At 48.3% G+C, this 24,151-nt stretch overlaps 5 protein-coding genes across 6 annotated transcripts; 4 read left to right on the top strand and 1 right to left on the bottom strand.

The window, feature by feature from the left end:
• On the bottom strand, positions 1–5,018 carry syt11b (synaptotagmin XIb). The gene is made up of 4 exons (XM_058053635.2): positions 4,765–5,018; positions 3,159–4,066; positions 1,749–1,869; positions 1–1,657 (listed from the first exon to the last, which is right to left on the bottom strand). Exons 1-4 carry the CDS (start codon positions 4,796–4,798, stop codon positions 1,347–1,349), a joined length of 1,374 nt encoding a protein of 457 aa, XP_057909618.2. The 5' UTR covers positions 4,799–5,018; the 3' UTR covers positions 1–1,346.
• Positions 5,019–5,345: 327 nt separating this feature from the next.
• LOC131105482 (uncharacterized) lies at positions 5,346–7,503 on the top strand. Of its 2 annotated transcripts, none has more exons than XM_058053636.2 (7): positions 5,346–5,585; positions 5,659–6,006; positions 6,276–6,545; positions 6,649–6,745; positions 6,837–6,897; positions 7,001–7,125; positions 7,203–7,503. In XM_058053636.2, exons 1-7 carry the CDS (start codon positions 5,540–5,542, stop codon positions 7,261–7,263), a joined length of 1,008 nt encoding a protein of 335 aa, XP_057909619.2. In that variant the 5' UTR covers positions 5,346–5,539; the 3' UTR covers positions 7,264–7,503. The 2 variants fall into 2 exon arrangements, with proteins under 2 accessions (XP_057909619.2, XP_057909621.2); XM_058053638.2 differs by having other exon boundaries at positions 5,348–5,585; positions 7,004–7,125; positions 7,203–7,502.
• Positions 7,504–9,310: 1,807 nt separating this feature from the next.
• Positions 9,311–11,655, top strand: LOC144898521 (thyroglobulin-like). Its single transcript, XM_078790750.1, has 10 exons — positions 9,311–9,431; positions 9,503–9,593; positions 9,659–9,756; positions 9,821–9,976; positions 10,145–10,216; positions 10,298–10,394; positions 10,461–10,567; positions 10,644–10,787; positions 10,859–11,041; positions 11,126–11,655. The coding sequence occupies exons 1-10, from the start codon at positions 9,359–9,361 to the stop codon at positions 11,638–11,640; spliced, it is 1,536 nt and encodes a 511-aa protein (XP_078646876.1). The 5' UTR covers positions 9,311–9,358; the 3' UTR covers positions 11,641–11,655.
• A 721-nt stretch (positions 11,656–12,376) lies between these two features.
• On the top strand, positions 12,377–22,751 carry tg (thyroglobulin). Its single transcript, XM_078790749.1, has 37 exons — positions 12,377–12,514; positions 12,582–12,686; positions 12,753–12,830; positions 12,899–13,005; positions 13,162–13,273; positions 13,353–13,514; positions 14,663–14,854; positions 14,944–15,071; positions 15,137–15,287; positions 15,358–15,495; positions 15,568–15,711; positions 15,801–15,965; positions 16,038–16,142; positions 16,220–16,323; positions 16,396–16,501; positions 16,567–16,746; positions 16,826–16,996; positions 17,225–17,311; positions 17,384–17,443; positions 17,525–17,662; positions 17,751–17,927; positions 18,003–18,117; positions 18,175–18,242; positions 18,323–18,469; positions 18,544–18,609; positions 19,916–20,050; positions 20,135–20,317; positions 20,381–20,585; positions 20,649–20,727; positions 20,805–20,955; positions 21,034–21,224; positions 21,306–21,482; positions 21,551–21,688; positions 21,762–21,949; positions 22,019–22,123; positions 22,190–22,330; positions 22,400–22,751. Exons 2-37 carry the CDS (start codon positions 12,590–12,592, stop codon positions 22,656–22,658), a joined length of 4,950 nt encoding a protein of 1,649 aa, XP_078646875.1. The 5' UTR covers positions 12,377–12,514; positions 12,582–12,589; the 3' UTR covers positions 22,659–22,751.
• A 113-nt stretch (positions 22,752–22,864) lies between these two features.
• Positions 22,865–24,119, top strand: LOC131105483 (uncharacterized). Its single transcript, XM_058053639.2, has 4 exons — positions 22,865–23,017; positions 23,092–23,381; positions 23,460–23,561; positions 23,629–24,119. Exons 1-4 carry the CDS (start codon positions 22,987–22,989, stop codon positions 23,665–23,667), a joined length of 462 nt encoding a protein of 153 aa, XP_057909622.2. The 5' UTR covers positions 22,865–22,986; the 3' UTR covers positions 23,668–24,119.
• The last annotated feature ends 32 nt before the right edge of the window (positions 24,120–24,151 follow it).

Here is a 24,151-nt window from a genome sequence, read left to right as displayed (position 1 = left end):
TCAGGCTAACTTGTTTTATTTGCACGTCAATGGGAGGTTAGCATCATTCAGGTGTACAGCAGGGAAGCTTTCAGGACATCACACGGAAAGTACATCTATACAAAATCTACAGTCTCCATGACCCTCGTTCACACCACAGGTTGTTGGGAGGAACTTTAAAAGAGTTTTATTGGGTGCACTAATGAACACTGGGATGTGTTGTAATCTAATTCCTGTTTGCTACGAGTGATGCAACGTTAGTTTGGCGACAGCTTACATGACTCACTGTGCGTCTTTTGAAATCATTTTCTTATGACAAGGGTGTCCAAACTGCAGCTGGGGGAGCCATTTGCATCCCACAAAATTTGTATTAGTCCTTGGGATATTGTAAAAATAGAATTACAAAAATAAATTGTTAAAAAAAAGAGCACAATATAAGCAGAGAAAGTTGAAATGTTGATGCTAATAACACAAAGCTCATATGCAGGTTGTTTTTTCTTGAGATATGATATGTAACTTTTAAACATATTTCATTCCTTTTTCTTTTTACCAAATAGCCTCCCAAGTTTGGACACGCCTGCATTGTGGGATGTTTATTTGAGAGCACCAGACAGACACCGTCATGTGGATTCTCATGTGCTTTTTTTTCCGACAACAGCGCCGCTCACTGGCAGAATATTACAGTGGAGTTTGACTGAAGGATGATGACAAAAGTTGTAACTTAATAAACAATGACATCACAAATCATCATCATCAAAATATGTAATACAGATCTTTGGAGTAAGGTACCTGCTAGGTGGGTCGCTCATACCGACTTGAGATGGTGTGATTAGCTTAGCATTCTTACTAGCATTGTTGCTTGGATGGGTTTTTGGGCCGGACGGGTGGGTGGGGTGTCAAGAGTGTTCCAGAAGATCTTTGTAGCAAAACAAAGCAACAAAAGACAAATTGAACATTCATGCTGCAATCACGCACACGGTATTTTACAAATGTTACCTGCACGCTAACTCCCCTCTGAGACCACCACAGCATGAGGGGAAGCTTTTTAGTTCTTCTCTTCACAAACACATGCAACAAACTGCATGACAACCACAGCGGGGGCGAGTAGGGTAGGATTTTTTTTCTTCATAGCTTTACACACACGAGAGGCGAGACGTCACAAACGTCGGTTTTCTTTTTCAAAAGCTCAGCATTTTCTTAGCAGATGCACATGTGGTGTTGACAGATAATAGAGAGTGTTTAATAACTAGCATTACATTGTGTGTGTGTGTATGTGTGTTTGTGTGTGTGTATATGTGTGTGTATGCTGTACACTGTATTAGTCTGTATTTCCAGGAGTCTTCACTGGTCCAGTCCCAGCATGTTCCTCAGTACTCGCTCAGGGTATGCCATTTGGAGATCTGCCGACGGGGGTTCTCGCAGACTTCCCGCCAGTGGGAGGCGCCGGTGAGGGTGGGGCTTTGGAGGCCAAGCACCAGGTGGCCAAGGACTTCATTCTTGGTGGTACGGTCAAAGTCGACCACCAGGAACTCCACTGAGATCTCAGGCAACAGCTCGGGTGGGATATCGTAAATGAAGGACTCGTTGAAGACTGGGTTTAGCGTGCACTTCTTCACACGGGTTTTCTTCTTAGCGATACGCTTGCGACCGTAAAAGACGTTGACTTTCACGTAGGGGTCTGTGGACACCAAGACCAGATTCAATACTCTGATGCTAACTAGTGGCTTGGATTGTAACCACCTCAACATGCTTTGCCTGTATCTACTCACTTGCAGACAGGCCGGCTATGTCCATCTTCGGGAGGTGTTGAGCTTTCAGGACCACCACGCTGAGACGATGAGACACCGGCTGGTAGGACAACGACGCCAGCAGCTCACCACGACTCTCACACTGATAACAAAAGACATGACATCTATAACTTCTTGTCTCAATGATCAAACACATGTCACTAAAATAATAATATTATACACAACACATTAAATATGATGTAAATATGGAACAATAAAAGGACATGACAATTATAGAATGTATGCAATGCTGCACAGTAAAGATACATGGAGCATTAAAAACTAGGGATGTCCCAATTCAATATTGTTATCAGATATCATGCTGATATCAGCAAAAAATATATCGGATTATAACACCCTGCATCTCATATCCCCAATACTGGCACTCAAATATAAAAAGTCGATTCCAGATTCTGACCCACTGTGTCTACCCAGCCACGACCAAATAGTCTGTGTGATCACAACAACAAGTGTGTCAGCCATGTGGCTGTCAGCCAGAACTGGAGTCAGGAAACTCCTACGGGATGGCAAAAAGTCAGTGTTGAGTAAAGTCAATTTAACGCTTAAATGAGCAGCTCAAACCTTACTATATTATGCCAAGCTGCCACTACGTTGTGGATGAAACTATACCTCACATGGGTACATAAGTAAAAGGGTGAGTTCTCTCATACCCAGTGTTGCTGCCATTGTTCTGTGAGTGGTATCACTTCATCAAGTATGTGTGATTCGTGCTTTTCTGATATTCCGCAGGACATAATAGCTCCAGTTACCAAGGCTGTACAGCACAACGGAAAGAATCCGTTTGGGTAATGCTGAGTCATAAAGTGTGTGGCAGGCCGTCATATCACATATTAAATAATGGGTGACAAGAGGCTCCTCTTTGAAGTGGAAAACCACAGACATCCACGACACCACGGCTGTGCAGGCAAATGCGGCTATTGTTTACAAGAACTTCATATAAACAGGGCTAGTTATCATATGAATTCAAGAGCAGGAACATCTGCTTTTGCGAGTGCGGTTTCCTTAGCTGGAGCAGAGCTCTCCTCAGTGTCTAAGGCTGCAATATCGGTAATGGATGGGAATTGAAAGAGTTGTATCAAGACACCCCTATTAAAAAGACAGTATAGTAATGTGGAGGTTAGCTGCCTTGTGAAACTAAAGAGAAAAGAGTCCATCCAGACATCGGCAGTGAATGCAGTTGCCTGTCAACGACATTATCTGCTGACACGAGAACACCTCGTCAGCAGACACATTGTCACTGTCATAGGAATTCTGTTAACAATGCTGAACTGGGATGCTCTGTCCCACTGAGCAAACCTTAAAGATGAACGTCCATTTCTGCATGAGTGGAATTTTGCATAAAGTGGTAGGAATAAACCCACCCCACCTCACCTGCATGTTCCTCTTGGAAATTTGCTGGCTCAGGTGGACTCGGCCTGTGCTCGGGTCCACACCCTTCAGTGGCACTACTGCTTCCCCAATGACATCATCACGAGCAAAGCGGTCGAAGCTGAGGACCAGGAAGTGCAGTGTGAGATCTGGTAGCGAGCTGTAGGCCACGCCGTAGAAAGTGAAGGTCTCGTCAAAGAGCGGATCCAGTGTCTTCCTCAGCACCCGGGTCTTCACGCGATGCTTTTTCTCGGGCAGGATGGTCATCTTCACATAGGGGTCAGAGCTGCCGGCTTGCTCATCCATGGCGGGAAGACCTCGGGCCCCGACGATGGTCACCACCAAGGCCTTCTTGGGGAAGTTGTAGTCCACAGTGAGGCTGATAGCACCTAGGCTGGCTTCTGGTTCGGGCTCAGAGGAGGCGGGGGTGAAGGGCGACCCGGTCTTGCTGCTGGTCTGACTGCTGCTGGCCGAGCTGCTGTCCAAGCAGCAGTAGTCGGCGCGGACGGGTAATGCCCGCTCCATACGGCCTGGTCCGGCAGGGGCCACCAGGTGACTCATTTGCAATTGACCCGGGACATCAAGGATGTTGTTCTCCGCGTCCACCAACACCAGGCCTCTCCCCCCCGCCTGTGCGCAGCCACGTTCTCCATCACGCTCGGCTCGCCTGGCGCTGCGTACAATCCTCTTGCTGCTGCTGAGGGACTCTGGGTAAATGCTGATGCCTTTCAGCATGTGGATAAACTTGTAGGGCGGGTCCTCAGCGTCGCAGTAACGGTCCTCGTGCAGCTTGTAGTGTCCCGATATGCGCAGGTAACGTCGCTGACAGAAGGACCACAGCAGAACCAGGACGATCACCACGAGAACCAGGACACCCGCACCCAGGAAGCCCGCCAGAATGGGAGACATGGCTGCAGGAAAAACAGGAAGTGAGAAAACCCTCCATGACAAAGCCTTTACCCCTCCATGGATGGGGGGTGAGGGTTGGGGGGACGGTTTGTGAAGCTCTTTGTCTGTAGTCCACACAGGCAGAGGCACACACACGCACACACAACTGAGTTTGTCTGCAACCAATCAGAATGAAGTACTTTCTTCATTCAAAGTCACATGATGTCATGTTTTGCAAAGTGTTTCAGAGTGGAGCTGGCTGCCTGGCAACACACACTCACACACACACATTGTTTAGTAGATAATGTTGCATAGTTGCACTGCAATGTAGTATTTTAACAACATCTGGTGAAGTCATCAGATAAGAGCGAGCGTGCAGTAAGCAGTACTATGATGACGTAATGTACGGGTGCACTGGGACTGCCGGGTACAGACATGACGTCACCACTAGGCCCACGAAAGGATGCGCGTGAACGCCCATAAAAATGATTTCTTTTAGTTGACATTAAGTCCGCCTGATGCTGCTAAAATGAAGCTAATCCTAGTTGCTGTTTCGTCTCATCGCGACAAATTGGTCAAGCTTTTAAAACATGTTATTACAAAGCAACCCCATCAACTGGGTGACGCCCATGTCGGCTGTGTTGTGGCCACCAAATCTTCTGTCAATAAACACAACTAACAAATAAACAATATGCCCACTCAAAACCATCGGGCCTCTCACCGTAAGAGGGTCGCAGCTCTGTCATGTCCGCCATTTTGTGACTGGGCGGATAGCGTCCAGACGACAAAAGCAAAGAGTGGAAAGGTTAACGAGCAGCCACTGTTTTTTTACTTGACGTCCATAGACGACAAGAGTCAGCAAGAAGCACACGAAGCCCGCATCGATCCGGTCCGGATCAGTCCAGTCGGATCCAGGCGTCGTCCAGGCGGTGGCTGGCTGACTGATGCTCTCGCGCTGAGATGCAGGGAGTCTGCGCCGTGAGGCCGGAGGAAGCTGGTTTATTAAAACGAGGGCTTCATTCTGCAGAGAGAAACGATTTTACACACTTTGACGGGATTAACACACTAAAAACCACGAAACGTAATTTAGAATAACGACCACACCAATATGTTTTCAATAAAGTGATTATGTAGAGAAACTTCAGTTGTTACGTCAAAACATTTAAAAATCAATTCGGTTCCTGAGTGCGGAAATGTAATCAGAGTGAGACATCCTTGCAACATCCTCCTGCATGAGCTGGTACTCTTAAAAAGCCCCGCCCCTACACTGTTATGTCACATGAGCATCAATATGATCAAATCAAACGAAATCCAAACATTTGACTTTGTTTGAAAATAAAAGTTATAAGTTATGCATGAGCTGCCCTAATTTTCTTACTTCACAACAGAACAATCTTTTTCTTTCACAACAGTGTGAAAGAAAAGAGTTAAATAGGGGGAAGTGAGCTGTGCTTTCACAATACACTCACTACTTCTTCTTCTCATTGCCAGCCAGGATGCCATTTTGGCGTCAAAACGTGTTCGTCGTGTTGCTTCTGACAGGTGAGTGGCTGACATCTCTAACATTGATTTGTGATTTGTGCTGAGGTGACATCACCAGGTGGTTTTTGAGCAGGTTCGGTGGGCGTAGCTGCACGGGTACGTTACCACCCTTCAGCAGTGTGCGCGGTGAAAGGCTCTACAGTCACAATCGGCTGCACGTTCACACCCATCATGGAGGTCATCAGGGTGGTGTGGTGCATCAATCACCTCATTTGTCATGGCAGCACACCGTCCGTGTACGACAGCGCCAAGCCCCCCTATGACTCACGGTACCAGTACCTGGGAGACTTGGAAGGAAACTGCACACTTCGGATCCACGATGTCCGGGAGGCAGACAGCAGAACATTCCGCTTCCGGATGGAAGCTGCTAACCCTTTGGGACATTTCACCGGCACCACAGGGGCAAAGTTCAATGTCATCGGTACAGTTGGAATTTAGCATATTTAGCACCACTACAGTTAGCACAGGCATGCTTTAAAAAAAAGTAAAAATTATAAGATTATCAGGTACCTTTGCATGAACTTAAAGTATCATTTGGGTATCTCATTTCCAGGTTCAAGTTAGTGTAAGTATAAGCCCATTTAGCATTGGCACACTTAGCATCAGTATGGGTAGCATAAGCATACTTAGCATTACTACAATTAGCATAGCGTCCAAGTCTTTAATGCCATGTTGCCTACCCTCCACTAGATAACCCTCAGATGTTGGTGTTAAGCTCCACCCCTGCCAAGGTGAGCGAGGGCGACAGAGTGACTCTGAGCTGCACTTCCCGTTGCTCCTTCCAGCAACTGGAGGTGCGCTGGTTCCAAGATGGCAACCACGTCCTCTCAGAATCCGGCCCTGCCTTGCAGCTGGGCTCCGTGACCAAGAGCAAGTCTGGCAACTACACCTGTGCGCTGGCAAAGGACACGAGGACCACGTCGCTGCCCTTCAGCCTGAAAGTGGAAGCACGTCAATCCAGTTAATTATTCCCTGTTTTTGCTCCTCAGTCCTTTATGCTCTTTGTCTTACTTTGGAACACCGCCATCAAGTTAATCAATCAAATCTGATCTATGTTTCATAGACTTACGTGATGGGCAGTTTGCGCTGACTCTTGGCTTGGCCTTTGGCCTTATGGTGGTGTTGCTGTTTTTCATTCTGCTGATCTTCATCGTTAAAAGGTGCCAAAGTTATGCCACTGGCCTTCCGGTCACCCGGATACACATAGCATCAGTACAGCTAGCATGTGTCTGACATGAATGGGTGTTTCAGGAAGTGTCGGGTGGCATCATGTGAGAACGTCAAAGGTCTGGAAGGTGAGACGGAGCAGAAGGTGAGTGAGCGAATCACTGAGATCCCATCATGCAGCTGGGAGTTAAGTATACACCAGTAATGCGTATGTGTATGTGTGTGTGTATGTGTGTGTGTATGTGAAGCAGCACAGTGAACATGTGTACTGTAACTTCCCATCATCTGCTGAACCAGCCGGACAGGAAATGAGCCACAGTGCATTGGAAATCAACTATGCCTCAATCCGGTTTAAACAAACGGCTGTGAGCAGGTACGACACAAACACACACACACACACACACAGTTGTGCTCATATTCAAAATTAAATGTCAAATGTTGTGTCCACAGACCAGTGAAGGACAGCAAAGAATTTGTTGTCTACTCAGCAGTAGCGAGCACATTGCGATGACTCAGCAGATGTTGACAATTCAGAATTCTCTACAAGGATTTAGGAAAGTCAATGTTTTGCAAGTCTTTCATTGCAATTGAAGACATGCTGATCAAGGCAAGACAGATTGAATCAAGTTTGAAATGATAGACTTGAAATTTTCGATTCTTTACAAGTCATAAGCAATGTTTATTGTTTACCAAATAAAATGCCATTTTAACAATGTGACACATTTGACAAATACAATGGGTGCATTTTTATTTTTTTTGTGCGTAAATAAGACCAGTGTGACAAGACTTTGTAATGTTAAAAGAGTGCTGACATAGCATTCAGGATTTAGTCAGTGCAAAGTACGGTAATGCAAGTGGACTTTAATAGATGCATTCAGTGAGGCAGATTATGTGGAAAATGCGTTGGCCTGCTGAAAATGACAGTTGAATACTTTAAAAGAGGACACATTTTGCTCAACTCATTCACTGAAACCTCTAGTATTTTCAAGTCTGAGTCAGGTCCTGAGTTGCTGATCAAAGTCCAAAGTCAAAGTCTAAGTAGACTAGTTGCAATGTTACAATTTTTTTGAATTTGTAAAATCAAGTCTTTGATTAATTAATGTGATTGATTTGATACAGTCACTTCTTCTCATATATCAACAAAAGTTAGAGCAGATTTCATACCGGAAAATAGTGCCTTGGGTCCCCATTGCTTTAGCACTAAGTCAAGACACAAACTGTGATCAACCCCCTGACAACCGTTAAAAAAATATATATATCATAACTTAGGCTGTGAAAATCAGTTTTAAAAGTCAAGAGTAGAGTAGACATTTACAAGATTTGGCTAATCAAAAAATCCAGTGAAGAAATGTAATATGAAAAAAAATCAGACCACGCAAATGTCTCTGTGAATCACTTTGCGCTCCAGTCTTGTGTTTGTGTGTGTTTCACATTGGTTAGATGCACGGATCATGATCACTGCAACGCGAGATTTATAGTGGTTTAAAAAAATGTTACGTACCTATAATTATCCGGGCTAAGTGTCGCTCATCAGTGACATAAATTTCCATCATTTTCCTGCCACGGACATTACTATTAAACAACTTTGGCTGCTTGCCATTGGCTATAATGTGGGAACCAGAGTGGCGAGGGTCAAACAGCTTTGTGTGTCCAGTGCACACTTTTACGAGGAGGATTACGTTCATACATGCCCATGACAGAGGATGAGACGTGTTTGGAAGAGTTCTGCAATTACAGTACCGCAGGTAAGAACTAGCTAATTTGTGCCGCTCATTAGCACCTTGTTTATGGCACCAAACTCTATGAAACTAATACCGAACTCCCTGATGAAGTTCGGCATCCATGTATTCCGGTTCATAAAGATATCCCTTTGGCTTTGTGCTTAAGGGAATGTCGTCATCGCTTGTTTCGTAGTCAGAAATGTTTACTTTTAGTATCCCAGCAGTAAACACTGTGAAACCGGCAACTAGCTGGAACTACTTTTCTCAGCACCGAAATCGGACCAGAACTCAGCTCAGGACACCAAGCCAAAAAATCGGAACTATCCCTTTCAGGACATCCGCACAGATTTTCCTGCAGAGCACCCATGTTCACTGTCAAGATTTGGCTAAATATGGGTTTTGTAAGTTGGCCACTGAGATTGCATTCTGATTCAAGTCCCAGTTGCGTGACTCGAGTCCACATCTTTTGGATTTAGACATCATTCAGACAATGAAACCTTTTCAATGATTAAGTATTCAGTAATGTGTGCAAAATATGACTTCAGCTTGGATGCTGATGTGAAGGCGTGTATATTTATTTTGCTACTACTGTGTCACAACAATGCTAGCTAACGACCCTCCAGTATGAAGAACACACCTGAGACTAAAACAAACACGTTTCAGGAGGCTGCTTCTCCAAGCTCTCATCGACGTCTTAATGTGCGTCTAACAAATGCTCTCAGCCAATCTGAAGGCGTCACGCTGACTGGCGGCTGCTGAGTTGTTGTAGAGGACACTTGGGTGTGCAGAGATGTACACGAGGAGGGAGAGGATGAGTGATGACTCAGCAGCTCTGAAGCTTTATAAAAAGACCACCCGTTCGGGTCCGTCACAGCAGAGACCACCATGGCCCGACTGCTGAGTGTCTTCTTCATCCTGGTCTTCTTCTTCTCCGAGACTCTCCTGGCCAAGCCTTCAGGTGAAGAGTCATGTGATCTCTGACAAGGTTAGTGTAGTGATAAAATACAGATGCTTCTATTTGCTGTGTAGGGTACCAGCTGGACTCACACGCTCCGACGCCATGCCAGGCACTGAGAGGAGGGGGCAATGTCCCGCAATGTACACAAGATGGACGGTTCAGGTGTGTTAAAGGATGTTGCATCAAGTTTAAACATGTCAGTCACACATGTGTGTGTGTGTGCACAGGCCTGTGCAATGCAATGGGCAAGACCAGACATGCTGGTGCGTGGACACTGATGGACTGGAGGTGCCTGGGACTCGAACCAACAGCTCTATTCCTCAGTGTAAGTCTTGTGATCATATGACTTGTTGGTCAGCAACTCACTGATATTCTCACATGCACTTCAGGTGCAACGGCATGCCAGCTGCAATCCAGCCTGCGGTGCTCGCCGTCGGGCCACTTCCTGCCAGTTCAATGTGACTCCAACAGGGGGCAGTGTTGGTGTGTGGACCATGACGGAATGGAGCTGTACGGGACGCGGCAGAGAGGGACACCTCACCATTGTATGTACATGTACAGAGGCTGTGTCTCACTTGGAATACTTCAACTAATTTACGTTTACTTATGCAAGTAGACCATTTGAGACATAGCATTAGTTGGAAGTATGTATTTATACACAAATTGAGACAGCCACAATGTTGTTGTTCATGAAGTTGAACTTTGTCCTACAGGCCCTGGCAGCTGCGAAGTGAGAGCAAGGCAACTCCTTCACGCTGCCACATCGCCTTCACCACCTTCACCGCCTTCACCGCTTTCACCGCCTTCACCGCCTTCACCGCCTTCACCGCCTTCACCGCCTTCACCGCCTTCACCGCCTTCACCGCCTCAGTGCTCGGAGGACGGCAGCTTTCTTCCTGTTCAGTGTAAACTGATTAACATGACAGACAGGCAGGAGTTGGACCTGCTGCACGCCTTCAACACGTAACGCCTGCACACGTTCACTCACATGCACGTAACACCTATTGACCGCCACATTTTGTGTTGCAGCTTCCCACAAGCCTTTGCGACATTCACCGCTTTCAGGAAGTTCTTCCCGCTGGTCTCCTCTTACTGTTTCTGCTCGGACAGCAGGGGTCATGAGATGGCCAACACAGGTGACTCCGTCCAACGCACCCAACTCCCAAGTAACTCCTCAGAAGGCGAGAACGATGATTTGTGGTTTGCATCCAGGTGTGGAGCTCCTCCTCTCTGACGTGTATGACTCTGCTTTCTCCGAAACCAACTCGACTCGCTCCTTCTCCGAGTCCAATGTGTACAAGGTGCTGCACAGGAGGACGCTGGGGGTTCTCCTGGCTGTCAATGGACGCTTTAGATGTAAGGATACTTGGGACTGAACTTGGTCCAGAAGGCAGAACCTACTGCAAACCATAACTTAACCTCTGCAGGTCCCTCACCCTGTGAGGAGGAGCGGCGGGAGGCGACAGAGGGTTCCAATGTTTTGGTTCCATCCTGCGAGGAAGGCGGGGCCTTCACCTCAAAGCAGTGCCAGCAGGGGCAGTGTTGGTGTGTCGACCCCACAGGGGCAGAGATTCCTGGGACGCGGCAACATGGAGATATCCTGTTTTGTGGTAAGTACGAGTACGGTGGCAACGTGTCCTCGACATGTGGTCTTCTCTTTTCTCACTCTTTTCTTTATCATCATCATCATAAAGGTTTGAGTGTGGCTAACGACTGTCACTCTCAGCGGCGTGCTGCGCTAGCCCGCTTGTTCGCCGGCCCACTGGAACCTCGTCTTCCATCCTCCTCGGGGGGACAAGATGTTTCTTGTCGTACCCTCCTTCAGCCAATCAGGGATCTGTTGCCTGAGGAGGCGGAACCTACTTCCTTTTTGTCAGTCATGGTAGATGTCCTCCACGGGCTCCTCTCCTCAGTAGGCGGGGCCTTGGAGGCCCTAGCTCACTCCTCCCCTCGACGCTTCCAGGAGAATCTGTTTGGAGGAAAGTTCCTCAAGAATGCCGCCAACTTCAACTTGAGTGGTGCTGTGGGAACCCAAGGAGTCGTCCGTTTAGACTCGCCCTCCTCTCTGCTCAAACATCAGAACCTGGTTCGTTCTGTCAGCAAAGCCCTTGAGGACCCTGCCTTCCTGTCTGGACTCCACCACACACTGAAGGCAGTGAGCAGCTCAGGCTCTGCTTCACTGCGTCAGGTATGCGCCTGCAAGTATTGAACACCACCTTTGCAGATCTAAATGTCTTCTCATTGTCCAGGTTCTGACGCTTATGATGGCTTCCTGCTCGGCTGACAACATGGCATCCATCTTTCTTCCCAGCTGCACACCCAAAGGCACTTTCCAGGAAGTTCAGTGTCGAGGCAGCGAGTGTTGGTGCGTCACACCACACGGTCAAGAGATCCCAGGCTCGCGGGTTGCCAACGCCAGGCCTCGATGTCCGTTACACTGTGAAAGAGCACGAACGAAGGCACTGATGCTAAAAGACAGCATGGCAGCAGGGGCTGTCGTCCACATCCCTGAGTGCTCTGAGGACGGAGACTTTCTGCCGCTGCAGTGTGTGAGCTCACGTTGCTTTTGCGTGGACCGCCAAGGGGCGCCAGCGAGTGCGGTCTCAGCGGGGGGTGTCATCACCTGTAGGACACCTTAGCTGCAACTTTTCGTTTTTTGAAATCTTGCTAGCTTGCCTGTTGATTCTTTTTGTTGCTGTGTTTCAGGTCCTGACCCAAGACCTCAAAAGCCTCCATCCTCCACAGGTCAGAAGAAACTATTATTTTGAAAATGGACTTCCTGTTTATTTTGTCAAACATGTTTGTATACATATTCATGGATCATGCTAGTAAGTATCCATGATCATTCACAGGTCAGTGCTCGCGGGCATTAGAGGCAGTGTCAGCATTTAGACAGGAAGTGAGCAACATCATTGCTGTCTCCAACTCCTCTCACCTCCCTGCGGGATATGGCTTCCTATTGGCTGAGGGTCTGCGTCTGACCGCCAAAGAGCTGCAGGTTGGCCCATCAGAGGAGGTGCTGCGTGTAGCCGATTGGCTGATAAGCAACTCCAAAGCTGCTCTACAATTGGCTGCCTATTCCAGTGAGTCCCGCCCTTCATCACTTAACTTGATTAGCTCCTTCTTTATTTCCTGTTTGTTGGTGTTCAGCCATCCAGATGTTGCTGCCTTCAGGACGTCAAACCTATCAGATGTTCAGTCCTCAGTGTGACGCTGATGGAGGCTGGCTCCCCACACAGTGTTACTCCAGCACAGGTCTCACACACTACAATAAAAACATGAATGCACACACAACTCATGCTCATCAGTGTGTGTGTTCAGGTCAGTGTTGGTGTGTTGATGAAGATGGCGAGTATGTTCCTGATTCGCTGAGCAACCGTTCGCGTCCTCTGGTCAAATGTAATATATGACACATAAAAGACAACATGGACGTGCAAACAAAGTTTAAACGTGTGTGTTTGGTGCAGGTCTCACACGCTGTCAGAGAGCTCAGAGTCATTCGCTCCTCTCTGGTTGGATGAAAGGCTCTGACGTCAGCGCCTCCATGTCAGGGTACCGCCCACATTGTGACAAGGTAAAAACACTAGTATTAGCTGAAAATTGTGCCTGGGCCCGAACAATAATTTGAATTTTTGAAAAAAAAGATGAAAATGAAGCCCTACTGGCCACAGTTGAACATGAAGGTCTCGGACCATAAATTTATGACCAAAATGTTGTTTTTGTGTTTGAGGATGGTCGCTTCTCAGTGCTGCAGACAGAGGGTACTACAGGCTGGTGTGTGAATCCTCAGAGTGGAGAGATGATACAGACTGCCACGCTGAGCCCTGATGGACAGCTCACTTGTACATACTTACTCACACAAACCCACGTACACTACAGTACATGCAATATAAGTGTTGTTTGTGTTACCAACACGTTCAGGTCCCAGTTGGTGTGAGCTTCAGGGTCGCCAGTGTCGCCCAGATGGTACCTTTGTCCCGCTCCAGTGTGATGTGACATCCTGCTGGTGTGTGTCTGAAGACGGACAGGAAGTGGAGGGGACCCGAAAACTTCAACGGACAGGACGCACTCCTTCATGTGACCGTAGGTTTTTCTTGTCTGCTGGCCCTAATTGACCTCAGGTCGGGTGTTTGATGACATCAGCAAAGTGTGTGGAGTGTGCCACCCTAGGCCATAGGTCTATAATCGACTTTGTAGTCGTATCATCAGACCTGTGTCTGCATGCTCTAGAGACGCGGGCAAAGAGAGGGGCTGACCTGTCAAGTGATCACCACCTGGTGATGAGTTGGATTAAGTGGCGGGGGAGGATGATGGACAGACCTGGGAGACCCAAACGTGTAGTGAGTGTGTGCTGGGAACATCTGGCAGAGTCTCCTGTTGGTCCAGTCTTCCGTCAAAGCTTCGTCTGCATTCCCAAGGAAGACAAAGATATCACGTCTGAACGGGCCATGTTCTGTGACTCCATTGCTGAGGAAGCCGATTGGAGCTGCAGCCGCAAGATGGTCTGTGCCAGTCGAGGCGGCAAGCCCCGAACCCGATGGTGGACACCAGAGGTCAGGGCTTCCGTCTCGCTGAAGAAGGAGTCCTATCGATCATGGATAGCTTGTGGGTCTAGTGAAGCAGCTGACAGCAGGTAGTCGAGGCAAAACCTCAACGATTCCTTTTTATAATTTTCACGGACATGATTTTGAGGCGCAGCCAAACCGTCGAGGGAGTCCAGTTCTGAAGTCTTAGCATCTCATCACTGCTATTTGCAGACGAGTTAGTCATGATAGCCTCATCGGGCTGTATCCAAGGCCATAGTGCTCAGTCAGAAAAGGGTGGATTGCACCCTCTGGGTTGCCCTGGGTGGAGGAGTTCAAGTATCTCTGGGTCTTGTTCATGAGACTACTGAGACTGCCGCCTCCGTGACCAGGCTAAACGTAGGAAAATGGATGGATGCACGGACATTAGTAAAAATTTCCTCAATGGGTAGAGGTTTGGAAGTTGGGACAGCTTTGAGTCAATTGAAAAATGTGGAAAGCGTTTAATTGGTCATTCTTTTTCAATGGGAATGGTGCGGAAAATGAAAATATACAATTTTGGGGTAATGTGCGAATAAACTGCAATATCCCAAATGAGCTGATGTTGGACTGTTTTGAATAATTTGAGAGATGTGCTGTGATGCCAAGTTGTAGCAATAAGCAGGATCCAGTGAGCTTAACTTGTCGGTGACCTCTGCTGGTGTCCAGGTCCCGCCTGTGCCAACTCCCCCATCACGCATGGCACCCTAGTGTGCGACCCTGCACAAGATGGCCGACAGAGCTGCAACCTCATCTGTCACCGTGGTTACCACAATTCACTTCCTGTCCAAAGTTTCACATGCGAGATGGATGGCCGCCAGTGGGAAGGAGACAACAAACCTCTGCCTGGAGCCTGCCAGAGTACAACCTCTAGACCCTGCACCATGTTCAATATTTCCAGTCATTACGCAGATGTGTAGTCCTCAGTGTGTGTGTGTGTATGTGTTCAGTCAGCCAGCCTCCCCAGAGGTTGTCCATGTCACAGCAGTGGACGATGAGAGGATCCTGCTTGGAGACGCAGACACTGCGCTCTCTGCTCTTCAACAACATGACCAGCAGAGGGCTCTGCTCTGCTCTGGTGATACACACATATGCACACACGGAAACGCTTGCTCGCTCGCTCAACTGTCTGTTTGTGTGTAGCTGCCAGCTTCGGGACAGCAAGTGTCGCTATGTGACGAGTCGTCAGTTCGTGTGCATTGTGATGGTAAAGATGCATTGATGGTGACCATTACCTGGACTGCCGTCCTGTCTGATCTCCCGGCCTTGGAACTCCCTGAGCTCCACAACATGGGTGAGCACATGTCCAAAGCGTGGCCCTGTGGAACAAATTGGACCGTTGACCATTGGACTGTTGTTCTCAGCAAATCGTCTCCTGGAGGACTTTAAGGGAATGGTGGCACATGTTGGCTTCACGACACAGCCTAGACAACTTTCTGTGATCATGCCCACCTTGGGATGTTCCCGTGGTTACAGCCTGAGCGACAGTGGCGATGGCTGCGGTGAGTCTGGTTCGCTATCATCCATACCAACGACTGTGATCTTTGACGCTGATGTGATGTGTGTCTCTGCAGTTGTTTGTCCTGCCGGGAGTTACTCCACAGAGGGTGCATGTCTTCTGTGTCCTGAAGGAACCTATCAGGACAAAGAGGGACAGGACTTCTGCAACAAGTGTCCCAAAGGCTCTTCGGCTGCTGGGTCATTATCTGTCAATCAATGTGAGTTCTTCGCATTAGTACACCACCTGCTGGACAAACATCACCACCACATGCTTGTTCACCTCTTTGTGGTGGGCGACCGCGCACAGGTGCGACAGACTGTGAGAGGTGGGGCCTTCGCTGCTCTGACCGAGGCAACTTCCTGCCAGCGCAGTCTGACCTCCAGTCTGGCAGGTGGACCTGCTTTAACAGTGAGGGGGTCGAGCTTGACTGGACAAAGAGTGACAAGCCATTCACGGATGAGGACTGCTCAGGTGAACTTGAACAGCCAAAAAGAACGAAGAAGCCTTTGAAAGACACAGTGTAATGTGTGTGTGTGTATACAGTGCTCAGGGGGTTCCAGGTCGTTCCCAAATCAGAAGTGGTCTTTGGAGCAGAAGATGCTGAAATCCTGCAAAGAGTGACCGCTGACCTTAGAACATGTGCTCAAGGTGAGACACACACACGCATGCACACTGCATTAACACTGCGTCAATGTCAATGTATGTTGGTATGTTTGTTCCCTCAGCGTGTGCAGTGGACAAATCCTGCCATCATGTGGTGTTGTCCAGCAGCCAGTGTCAACTATACAGTACACACCTCCTGAACACACACTGCAACACCTCCACCAAGGTACACACAAACACATAGCTGTCTGTGGTGTGGTTACTTAGGAGACCCTTGTTTGGGTGTGTGTGATTCCAGGTCAGTGGATTTCTGGGTAATCCTCAGGCCGAGCTCTTTGATTGGGTGAGGTGCTACCCAAGGGTGAGGGGTGTGGCCTCCAATGTGCTCGTCATCAGGAAGAATGGTACTGTTGCGACAGCAACCAGCAGGTGGCTTGTGAGGTTGTTGTAACAGTCAGGTGTTTTCCAGGTGTGGAGTCTACTACAAGCTTCACCAGGATAGCAATGGCCAAGGTGGTCTCGGGTGTGTTCAGGACTCAGGTGTTCATGAATGCATCGCTCGAAGAGGCACGTCGCTTTTGTGAGGTTGGCTGCCGCAATGAGGCTTGCTGCAGCGGCTTTATCCTCAACCAAAACAGCTTGAGTGGTGGTACGTTGAGACGTGAATGGAGAAACCTCAGGGGATGCAATCCTGTAGCTCGGCTCTTCAGCGCCACCCTCTCTCTCAGGTTCTATGCTTTGCGGTTGGCTGAGATCTCCCTCCGTCATGATGTGTGGACGGCGTGACTGGGATGTGACCGGGCAAGGAGCTGCCAATCGCATTTGTGGGGCGGGACTTGTTTACAACGAGCAGCAGCGGAGCTTCCTGTTTGACTTTGGGGGACAAAACTTAACCATAAGTGAGATGAGAGAGTGACTCAGTATTCAATCATAATAAGTACAATGATTCCATAGGTCCAATGAACCAAAAGGATTAATAATCAGTACAATAATGAGTACAATTAATAAGGAATAACAATCAACATTAAGTACAATGAATAATACGTACAATTAATTAACAAGTAAAATTGATCAATAATAAGTACAATTGATTACCATTGAATATAACTGATTAACATTTGTAACAGCTGAGTCTGCTCTGCCGGAGGACAGTAAGGACAAGAAGGACTACCAAGCGTCCATTGTCATCTTCCAGGCCGTCTACATGAAGTCAGGTACTGTTTTTATCTTTGATCCAACATCTCTGCCATGGAGGCTGACAAGGTCACAACATTTGTTTCCTCAAGGAGACGAGTCGTCCGACGCTTCCTGTGGTCCTGCTGCAGACTTGATTCCACTTCTGGATGGTTGGTACCTTTACTGTCCACGCCACCTACAGTCCACATTGCCAAGTGGTGATAAGCATGTGTGTGTGTGTTTGTGTAAAGGTTCAGTCCAAGGGAAGTTTGTGTCTCTGTCGGAAGATGACATCCTGGTAGATCCTCTGACGAAACCTCCTGCTCTATCCTTTTGGATCAACAAAAAACAATACACTTCCCAGCAGGCTTTGCTTTGGTGCCTCACACGTGCGTCCTCACACTTGTGGACCCCTGGCAAGCGGTGGTCTCATGCAAGTGCTCACACAGTGTGTATGTGTGCGTACATGTGTTGCAGGCTGCAATGGAGAGCCTCGGTGCTCTGCGGCTGATCTGCGAGACGCAGAATTGGCAGGTTTCTTCAGCTGTGTCCTGTTTGCCGACACCCGGGTGTGCGGCGCTTACGACACACCGCTTAGACGCCCCTGCCGCCCCCTGCTGGACAGGAAACCCAACAACACCTACAGCAAGATGGGTACAGTCGCATGACCGTGATCTTCTCTGAATGTTTACAGATCAAGCAACAAAGAGTGTGTGTGTGTGTGTGTAGTTGATCTTTCAGGACCAGTGAAGAGTTTCTATCAGAGAATTTCCTTCCAGAAGATGGTCTCTTACTCAGTTCGCAGTCGAGTTACGATGAAGGACAACATGCCGCTGACTGAAGGGTAACGTGTGTACTCGCATACATGCACACACACACATGACACGTAGTGTGTTTGCAGGTTTAAGGCTTGTGAGCGCCGTTGTGATGAGGACACTTGTTGCCGTGGTTTTGGCTTCATCAAAGATGGTATACATACAAAATCTGCTGTCATGTGACTCATACACACACACACATATTAAGAGGCCCTTATATGTGTATGTATGCAGGGGGCACAGGCGTGGTGTGTGTCTCTCTGGTTAGCCTCGGAATTCAAACATGCGGCGAAGACCATAAGACCAACTGGAGGACACAAGACTGTAGACCATCTGCAGTCCAGACCACACCGGACCCATTTGGCTGGTACCAGAAACCTGGTAACATGCACACGCGCACACACACATGCACGCCCACAATATGTGTAAACTGTTGTGTGTGTGTGTGTTTTCAGTGAATCAATGGACTTCGTCTCCAGCCTTGTGCCCTGCTTTCAGCCTGCCAACCTTCCCAAACAACAGTAAGTAGCATCCTAGCTATCATTCATTCATCATAGTCAAAATGTGTCTTAGCATCTGGACTGTAAAGTCAGCTTTAAAAATTAAAGACAGCTTAAATAAGCCAACATAACAAGAACGTTGGGGCTGCACGGCGGTCGAGTGGTTAGCGCGCAGACCTCACAGCTAGGAGACCCGAGCTCAATCCCACCCTCGGCCATCTCTGTTTGCATGTTCTCCCCGTGCATGCGTGGGTTTTCTCCGGGTACTCCGGTTTCCTCCCACATACCAAAAACATGCTCGGTTAATTGGTGACTCCAAATTGTCCATAGGTATGAATGTGAGTGTGAATGGTTGTTTGTCTATATGTGCCCTGTGATTGGCTGGCGACCAGTCCAGGGTGTACTCCGCCTCTCACCCGAAGACAGCTGGGATCGACTCCAGCAGCCCCCGCGACCCTCGTGAGGTAGAAAATGAATGAATGAATGAATGAATGAATAAAAAATGCAACTAGATTATTTTGAAAGCCGTAAATATGTACCTTACAATTTTCTACGATATAAACGATTTCTGATTGCAAATGAGCACCCAAAAGGGAAGTTATTATTTACAGGTCCTACAGCTTGGATAAATGGCAAGACCTATGTCTACAATTGTAAACACAAAGCAAACTAAAACAAAAAACTGTTTATTTCCACTGATAAAACCAAAATGCCACACAAACTGGAACTGCTCTTTGCTAAATGTAACTAAATGTAACTGTTTCAAAATGGTCCCAGAAAAGTATGAAAAATTATGTTTGACAGTTAAAAACAAAAAATAAAAAAGGTACTTACCTAAACGGATACCTGTTGTACACGGCAAGCTAGATGCTACTAGCGTTAGCATGAACTACAAAAAAAACTTTGTTACGCCATCTGTGACCTGTACGAAAACAGAGGTAAGGATAAGATTAAATTATCACCGAGTTATGATGCAGCTTTACAATATTTGTGGAATTCAATATCATGAAACTTGAACTTACAAGCCATCCTCAATTACGTCGCCAGACTGCTCTTCTTCCCTGTTTTTCGCGTCACACCGTATGCTGCAAGGCTCATTACTGCCCTCATAGACCGAGGCTGGAATTGCAGGCATCAGGTTTCACACTTGAAATTAGACAGAATGTTTTTGTTTGGTTATCTTATAAACATGAAGGACTTACACAATACACACAAACTGACAAAGAGCATAAATACAGACAAGATAAATAATTGTTGAAAATATTTAATCACATTTGTAGTATTCTGGTGTTCTAAGCTTTAATGAAGTCTTGTTGATGTGTGTCAGTTTCCATGGACAAGTGGAGACTCCTCGATGACTCAGCAGTTTTGCTGGACCCGTCATTTCCTTCCTTTGACATCATACACATCAGCCGTGACATTGCCGTCAACCCAGTCCAGACAAGAGATTGGTGTCTTCGTGGTAACGCGTGCCATCAAGTGTCTTTCACATGACAGCAGTGTTGAAAAATGTCATGTGATCCTCTTAACGAGCTTCCTGTTTCAGCCTGTCAGGAGGCGGAGTCCTGCGCTGCGGTCACTGTTGGCAGTACAGAATCTGCCACTCGCTGCCACCTCTATCCCGATACAACAGTGTGTGGGTTAAGCTCCACCCCCGACTCAGCAAGCACCGCCTACTCCTGCCGTGTGATCATCAGAGAGGCCGCCCCCGAGGTGTACCTGAGGAGAGGTGAGCCAATCCAAAATCTGAGCATCACAGCCGACCGTGCTCACCTTGTTGACTCCTCCACAGCATTGTCGTCCCCGGTTACTACCCTGGCCATCCCGGGTCATGGCACCCTGCAGGGTGTCGCTGTGGAAACGGCGCTTGGGTCACATCGTAAGACGGTGGTTCAGTTCCTGGGAGTTCCATACGCTCGTCCGCCAATAGGAGCACTTCGCTTTGAAGATGCACAGCCATCTGATTGGACTGGAGCCTGGGATGCAACTAAATTTCGGTAAGTGGGCAGGCAGGAAGCCAGGTGGGTGAGCTTCCTATTGACATTGAACATGTCCTGCAGGCCCATGTGTGTCCAACCAGGTGACCTGGACACCAGTGAAGACTGTCTCTACCTCAACATCTTCCGTCCAGTTGTCATGGTAATGTCAACATATACATTGCGTTTAGAGAAATTACATAATTATAGTGTGTGTGTGTGTGTGTTTGTGTGCGCCAGAGGGGGCGTGTCCCAGTGCTGGTGTTCCTCTTCAACCCCTCAGCCAATCAGAGCCAAGGAATCTTGGACGGCTCCACTTTGGCCGCCATAGGGAACTTTGTCGTGGTAACGGCCAGCTATAGAACAGCAGCACTTGGATTCCTAAGCACAGGTCGACACGCAAAACACACACACCGACGCACACACACACACACACACATACAAGTCAGTGACAAACATGTGTCTTCAGGTTCATCCGGTCTTCGTGGCAACTATGGTCTGTCTGACCAAGAGGCGGTGCTTCAATGGGTTAACGCCCACATTCATCTGGTGGGCGGAGACAAGAGCAGAGTGACTGTGGGGGCGGAGCGTGGCGGTGCTGACATCATCAGCCTTCACCTGCTGTCATCCATGCCTCTCTTCCAGCGGATGCTGCTCATGGTAGGTTGGGTTTTGGGTTAGGTTAATGGTCAAGACATTTCTGCTCTATATGTGTCACATGACTATGACATCTTTGTGCAGGGCGGTTCGATCTTTTCTCCATCATCTGTCCAAACGCCGTCCGCCGCCAGAGGGCTAGCGCTCCGTCTGGCCAAAGAGGTGAACTGTGTGACCTCTGAACCCATTACTGATGATGATGAAATGGTGGCGTGCCTCAAGGCGACCCCTGTGCAAGTGCTCAACGCTGCTCAAACAAAGGTAGTCACATGACGCACTTTGACTGATCAACCACGTTGGCATTCCTCACGTGGCATCTTGTGTTGCAGCTACTGGCCACCAGCGGCCCCTTCCGGTCCTGGTCGCCGATCCGCCACACTGCCTCCCCAACATCTCTCCACAGAGTGGACCTGCTGCTGGGGACATCGGAACATGACGGCCTGATCAGCCGAGCGCAAAAGATAAAGGTTAGAGGTCGGCGGCATGAGAGCATTCAAATATGCTGGGAACACACGTGTTGTTTTTGTCATGTGTGCGCAGGACTTTGAGGCGTTGCAGGGTCGTGGTGACGGGAAAACAGCATTCTACGAAGCTCTGAGCCGCTCGCTGGGCGGAGCCAAAGACAGTGAGGTGCTGAAGGAGGCGGCGGTCTGGTTCTATTCGCTGGACCACAGCCCCAATCCCGCCGGGTACAACCTGTTTTCCCGAGCGCTGAACAACGCCACCAGGTCCGAGGTTAAATGCTGATGTTGTGTTTGGACACGCCTCCTTCAAAGTGCTGTGTATGTGTGCTGCAGAGACCTGTTCATCATCTGCCCCACATTGCACATGGCGAGACACTTCGCCAACAGCAATGCTAACGTCTTCCTGTATCATCAGCCCGCCGCCAGCACGCATAGCAGGTGGTCACCGCTTGCTGTCCTGAGCTGGGTCGCTTCCTGGCCTGATGGTTGAATTTCTACTTGCAGGGCTGATGTTCGCGTCCCATTGGATGTCCAATTGGTGTTTGGTGCACCTCACCAGCCAATCACTCGGCAGCGATTCACCCTGGCTGAGCGCCGCCTCTCGCTGGCCGCCATGAGCTACGTGTCCAGCTTTGTGAAGACTGGGTGAGGCCACACAAAGATGGAGGTGCCGGTATCCATGTGACCAAAATCTGATGATGTTTTCACTCATAGGAACCCAAACCCATCACAGTTTTGGTCGGCATCAGCTCTGCCCCGCTGGGATCCGGTCCTGTCCTCTGCGGCTTCGGCCACATTCTTGGAGCTAAGCCCTGCCCTGAGTCAGCAGCGAGGCCTGCGTGAGAAAAGCTGTTCTTTCTGGAACAATCTGGCTGGGCGACTGGCGTCAGGGGTGGAGTCTACATTGATGCCTGCGCTTCCATTGGCTGCACCACCCGGTCAATCGCAAACCAAGAAAGACGCCTACAGCTGAAGCCAGGTTCTTTCACAGTCTGTGATGTCATTGCACTTAAAAGCACATGACCAATTTGTCTTCAATCAGTCATCAATAAAGTAATCAAACTGCTGTCGTTGTCACTATTTACTTTCACGTGCACGTGATGAAGTGTGTGTGTGTGTGTGTGTGTGTGAGCAATCACCTGCACAACACTCCCTCCACTATATCCCCTGTGGCGTTCTGTTACTGGTGGCAGGATGTGGGAGTGGCCCCGCCCTCTGAGGCTCCACCTGTGTGGAGGTGACCAAAAGAGTCTCACGCACAGACACACACATACACACACACTCTCTCTCTCTGCAGAAGCATGTGGTCTGCGCTCACACTATGGATTGCAGGTGAGACTTTTGTGTCATGTGACTCATTTATGCATTTACTGGACTTTTCCCAGTGTGTTGCTGCTTTTCCTCAGTGTCGTCCATTGCAGTCGTTTCAACGACAATCTTCAGCGTGGAGACAAAAACGGCAGTTGCCATGGCAACCTCCCAGGACCCCAACATCACTCAACAGTCCACGGTACTTCCTATAACCACGACAACCAACAGCACCCCCACCAACTTCACATCTTCCATGAGTTTGACTACGACAGGTGGCACTGCCCAGACCCCGCTCCAGGCTGGTGGCGTTCCCGCTTGGGGAATTGCTCTGCTGGTTCTGGCTGCTCTGGCTGTGCTGCTTCTGCTCCTGCTGCTCATTGGACTGGTCACTACTTCTACTATTATTAAGTTATATTAATGGTTATTATTGATTATTATTGATTACCGTTGTTCCTACCACCAGCTGGTGTGGTGCTGCTGCACAAAGGGTCGCTACAAGCACCCAGATGATGTCCCCCTTTACACCACACACTCTCGATTCTGGCACTCCAGCATAGGCACTTATGTGAGTCCCACGCTGAGACACGTGCGTCAAGAGGACATGTTGGTCAGACTGTTTGCTTTTTTTTCAGGAGGATGTGGACAAGCCTGCCAAGATAGCGGCCAAGTGAGCTTCGGCAAAGCCGTGGGGAAAAACTTTTTTTTATTGTTCCTGATCTGGACTGATTGCTAATCACTCATGAAGATCAATACACCAAAGGAGAAGGTGGAGCAGGAATGTTGGAGGTCCAAGTCCAAGTAGTCCCAGTGGGCTCGGCGAAGTGAGTCAGACCATCTGACGTCTTTGGTCTTTGTCTCCATGACAATCTGCTTGTCAATCATCCAAAGAACAAAATAAATGTGTTAGTGGAGGGTTAGGGCACTGCTGGTTTTCTCTCCAAACAGTTTCTCCAGCAGGTGATTAAATTGACAAGCGCCTGCCTTCAAATTAAAAGAGGGGTTGATGATTAAAATCACCTGCTTTAGTGACCGGCTGGCAAGAAAACCTGCAGTGTCTCGGCCCTCCATGGCAGGAGTTTGGCACCCCTGAAATAAAGCTCTAATATGATCAATAAAAGCAACCATCTAGTTCTGTGACATTTGTAATCAGATTAC

The sequence above is a fragment of the Doryrhamphus excisus genome, linkage group LG5 (assembly GCF_037039965.1).
Source record: "Doryrhamphus excisus strain RoL-2023G ecotype Guam linkage group LG5, RoL_Dexc_Guam_v1.1, whole genome shotgun sequence".
Taxonomy (NCBI): Eukaryota; Metazoa; Chordata; class Actinopteri; order Syngnathiformes; family Syngnathidae; genus Doryrhamphus; species Doryrhamphus excisus.
Note: the sequence above shows the minus strand (reverse complement) of the source record. Positions and strands in the feature narration are given on the sequence as shown.

Excerpts from the sequence above, each read along its gene's own strand:
- LOC144898521 (XM_078790750.1), top strand. The coding sequence starts at position 9,359 with ATGGCCCGACTGCTGAGTGTCTTCTTCATCCTGGTCTTCTTCTTCTCC. Across the intron at positions 9,757-9,820 it reads CAACAGCTCTATTCCTCAGT|GTGCAACGGCATGCCAGCTG; the intron begins GTAAGTCTTGTG and ends CATGCACTTCAG. Across the intron at positions 10,395-10,460 it reads CTGCTGCACGCCTTCAACAC|CTTCCCACAAGCCTTTGCGA; the intron begins GTAACGCCTGCA and ends TTTGTGTTGCAG.
- tg (XM_078790749.1), top strand. The coding sequence starts at position 12,590 with ATGTTGCTGCCTTCAGGACGTCAAACCTATCAGATGTTCAGTCCTCAG. Across the intron at positions 21,483-21,550 it reads TCAACGCTGCTCAAACAAAG|CTACTGGCCACCAGCGGCCC; the intron begins GTAGTCACATGA and ends CTTGTGTTGCAG. Across the intron at positions 21,689-21,761 it reads GCCGAGCGCAAAAGATAAAG|GACTTTGAGGCGTTGCAGGG; the intron begins GTTAGAGGTCGG and ends ATGTGTGCGCAG.
- syt11b (XM_058053635.2), bottom strand. The coding sequence starts at position 4,798 with ATGGCGGACATGACAGAGCTGCGACCCTCTTACG. Across the intron at positions 4,067-4,764 it reads AGAGCTGCGACCCTCTTACG|CCATGTCTCCCATTCTGGCG; the intron begins GTGAGAGGCCCG and ends TTTTTCCTGCAG. Across the intron at positions 1,658-1,748 it reads CATAGCCGGCCTGTCTGCAA|ACCCCTACGTGAAAGTCAAC; the intron begins GTGAGTAGATAC and ends TGGTGTCCACAG.
- LOC131105483 (XM_058053639.2), top strand. The coding sequence starts at position 22,987 with ATGTGGTCTGCGCTCACACTATGGATTGCAG. Across the intron at positions 23,382-23,459 it reads TCCTGCTGCTCATTGGACTG|CTGGTGTGGTGCTGCTGCAC; the intron begins GTCACTACTTCT and ends TCCTACCACCAG. Across the intron at positions 23,562-23,628 it reads ACTCCAGCATAGGCACTTAT|GAGGATGTGGACAAGCCTGC; the intron begins GTGAGTCCCACG and ends CTTTTTTTTCAG.
- LOC131105482 (XM_058053636.2), top strand. The coding sequence starts at position 5,540 with ATGCCATTTTGGCGTCAAAACGTGTTCGTCGTGTTGCTTCTGACAG. Across the intron at positions 6,007-6,275 it reads GGCAAAGTTCAATGTCATCG|ATAACCCTCAGATGTTGGTG; the intron begins GTACAGTTGGAA and ends ACCCTCCACTAG. Across the intron at positions 6,746-6,836 it reads CTGATCTTCATCGTTAAAAG|GAAGTGTCGGGTGGCATCAT; the intron begins GTGCCAAAGTTA and ends TGGGTGTTTCAG.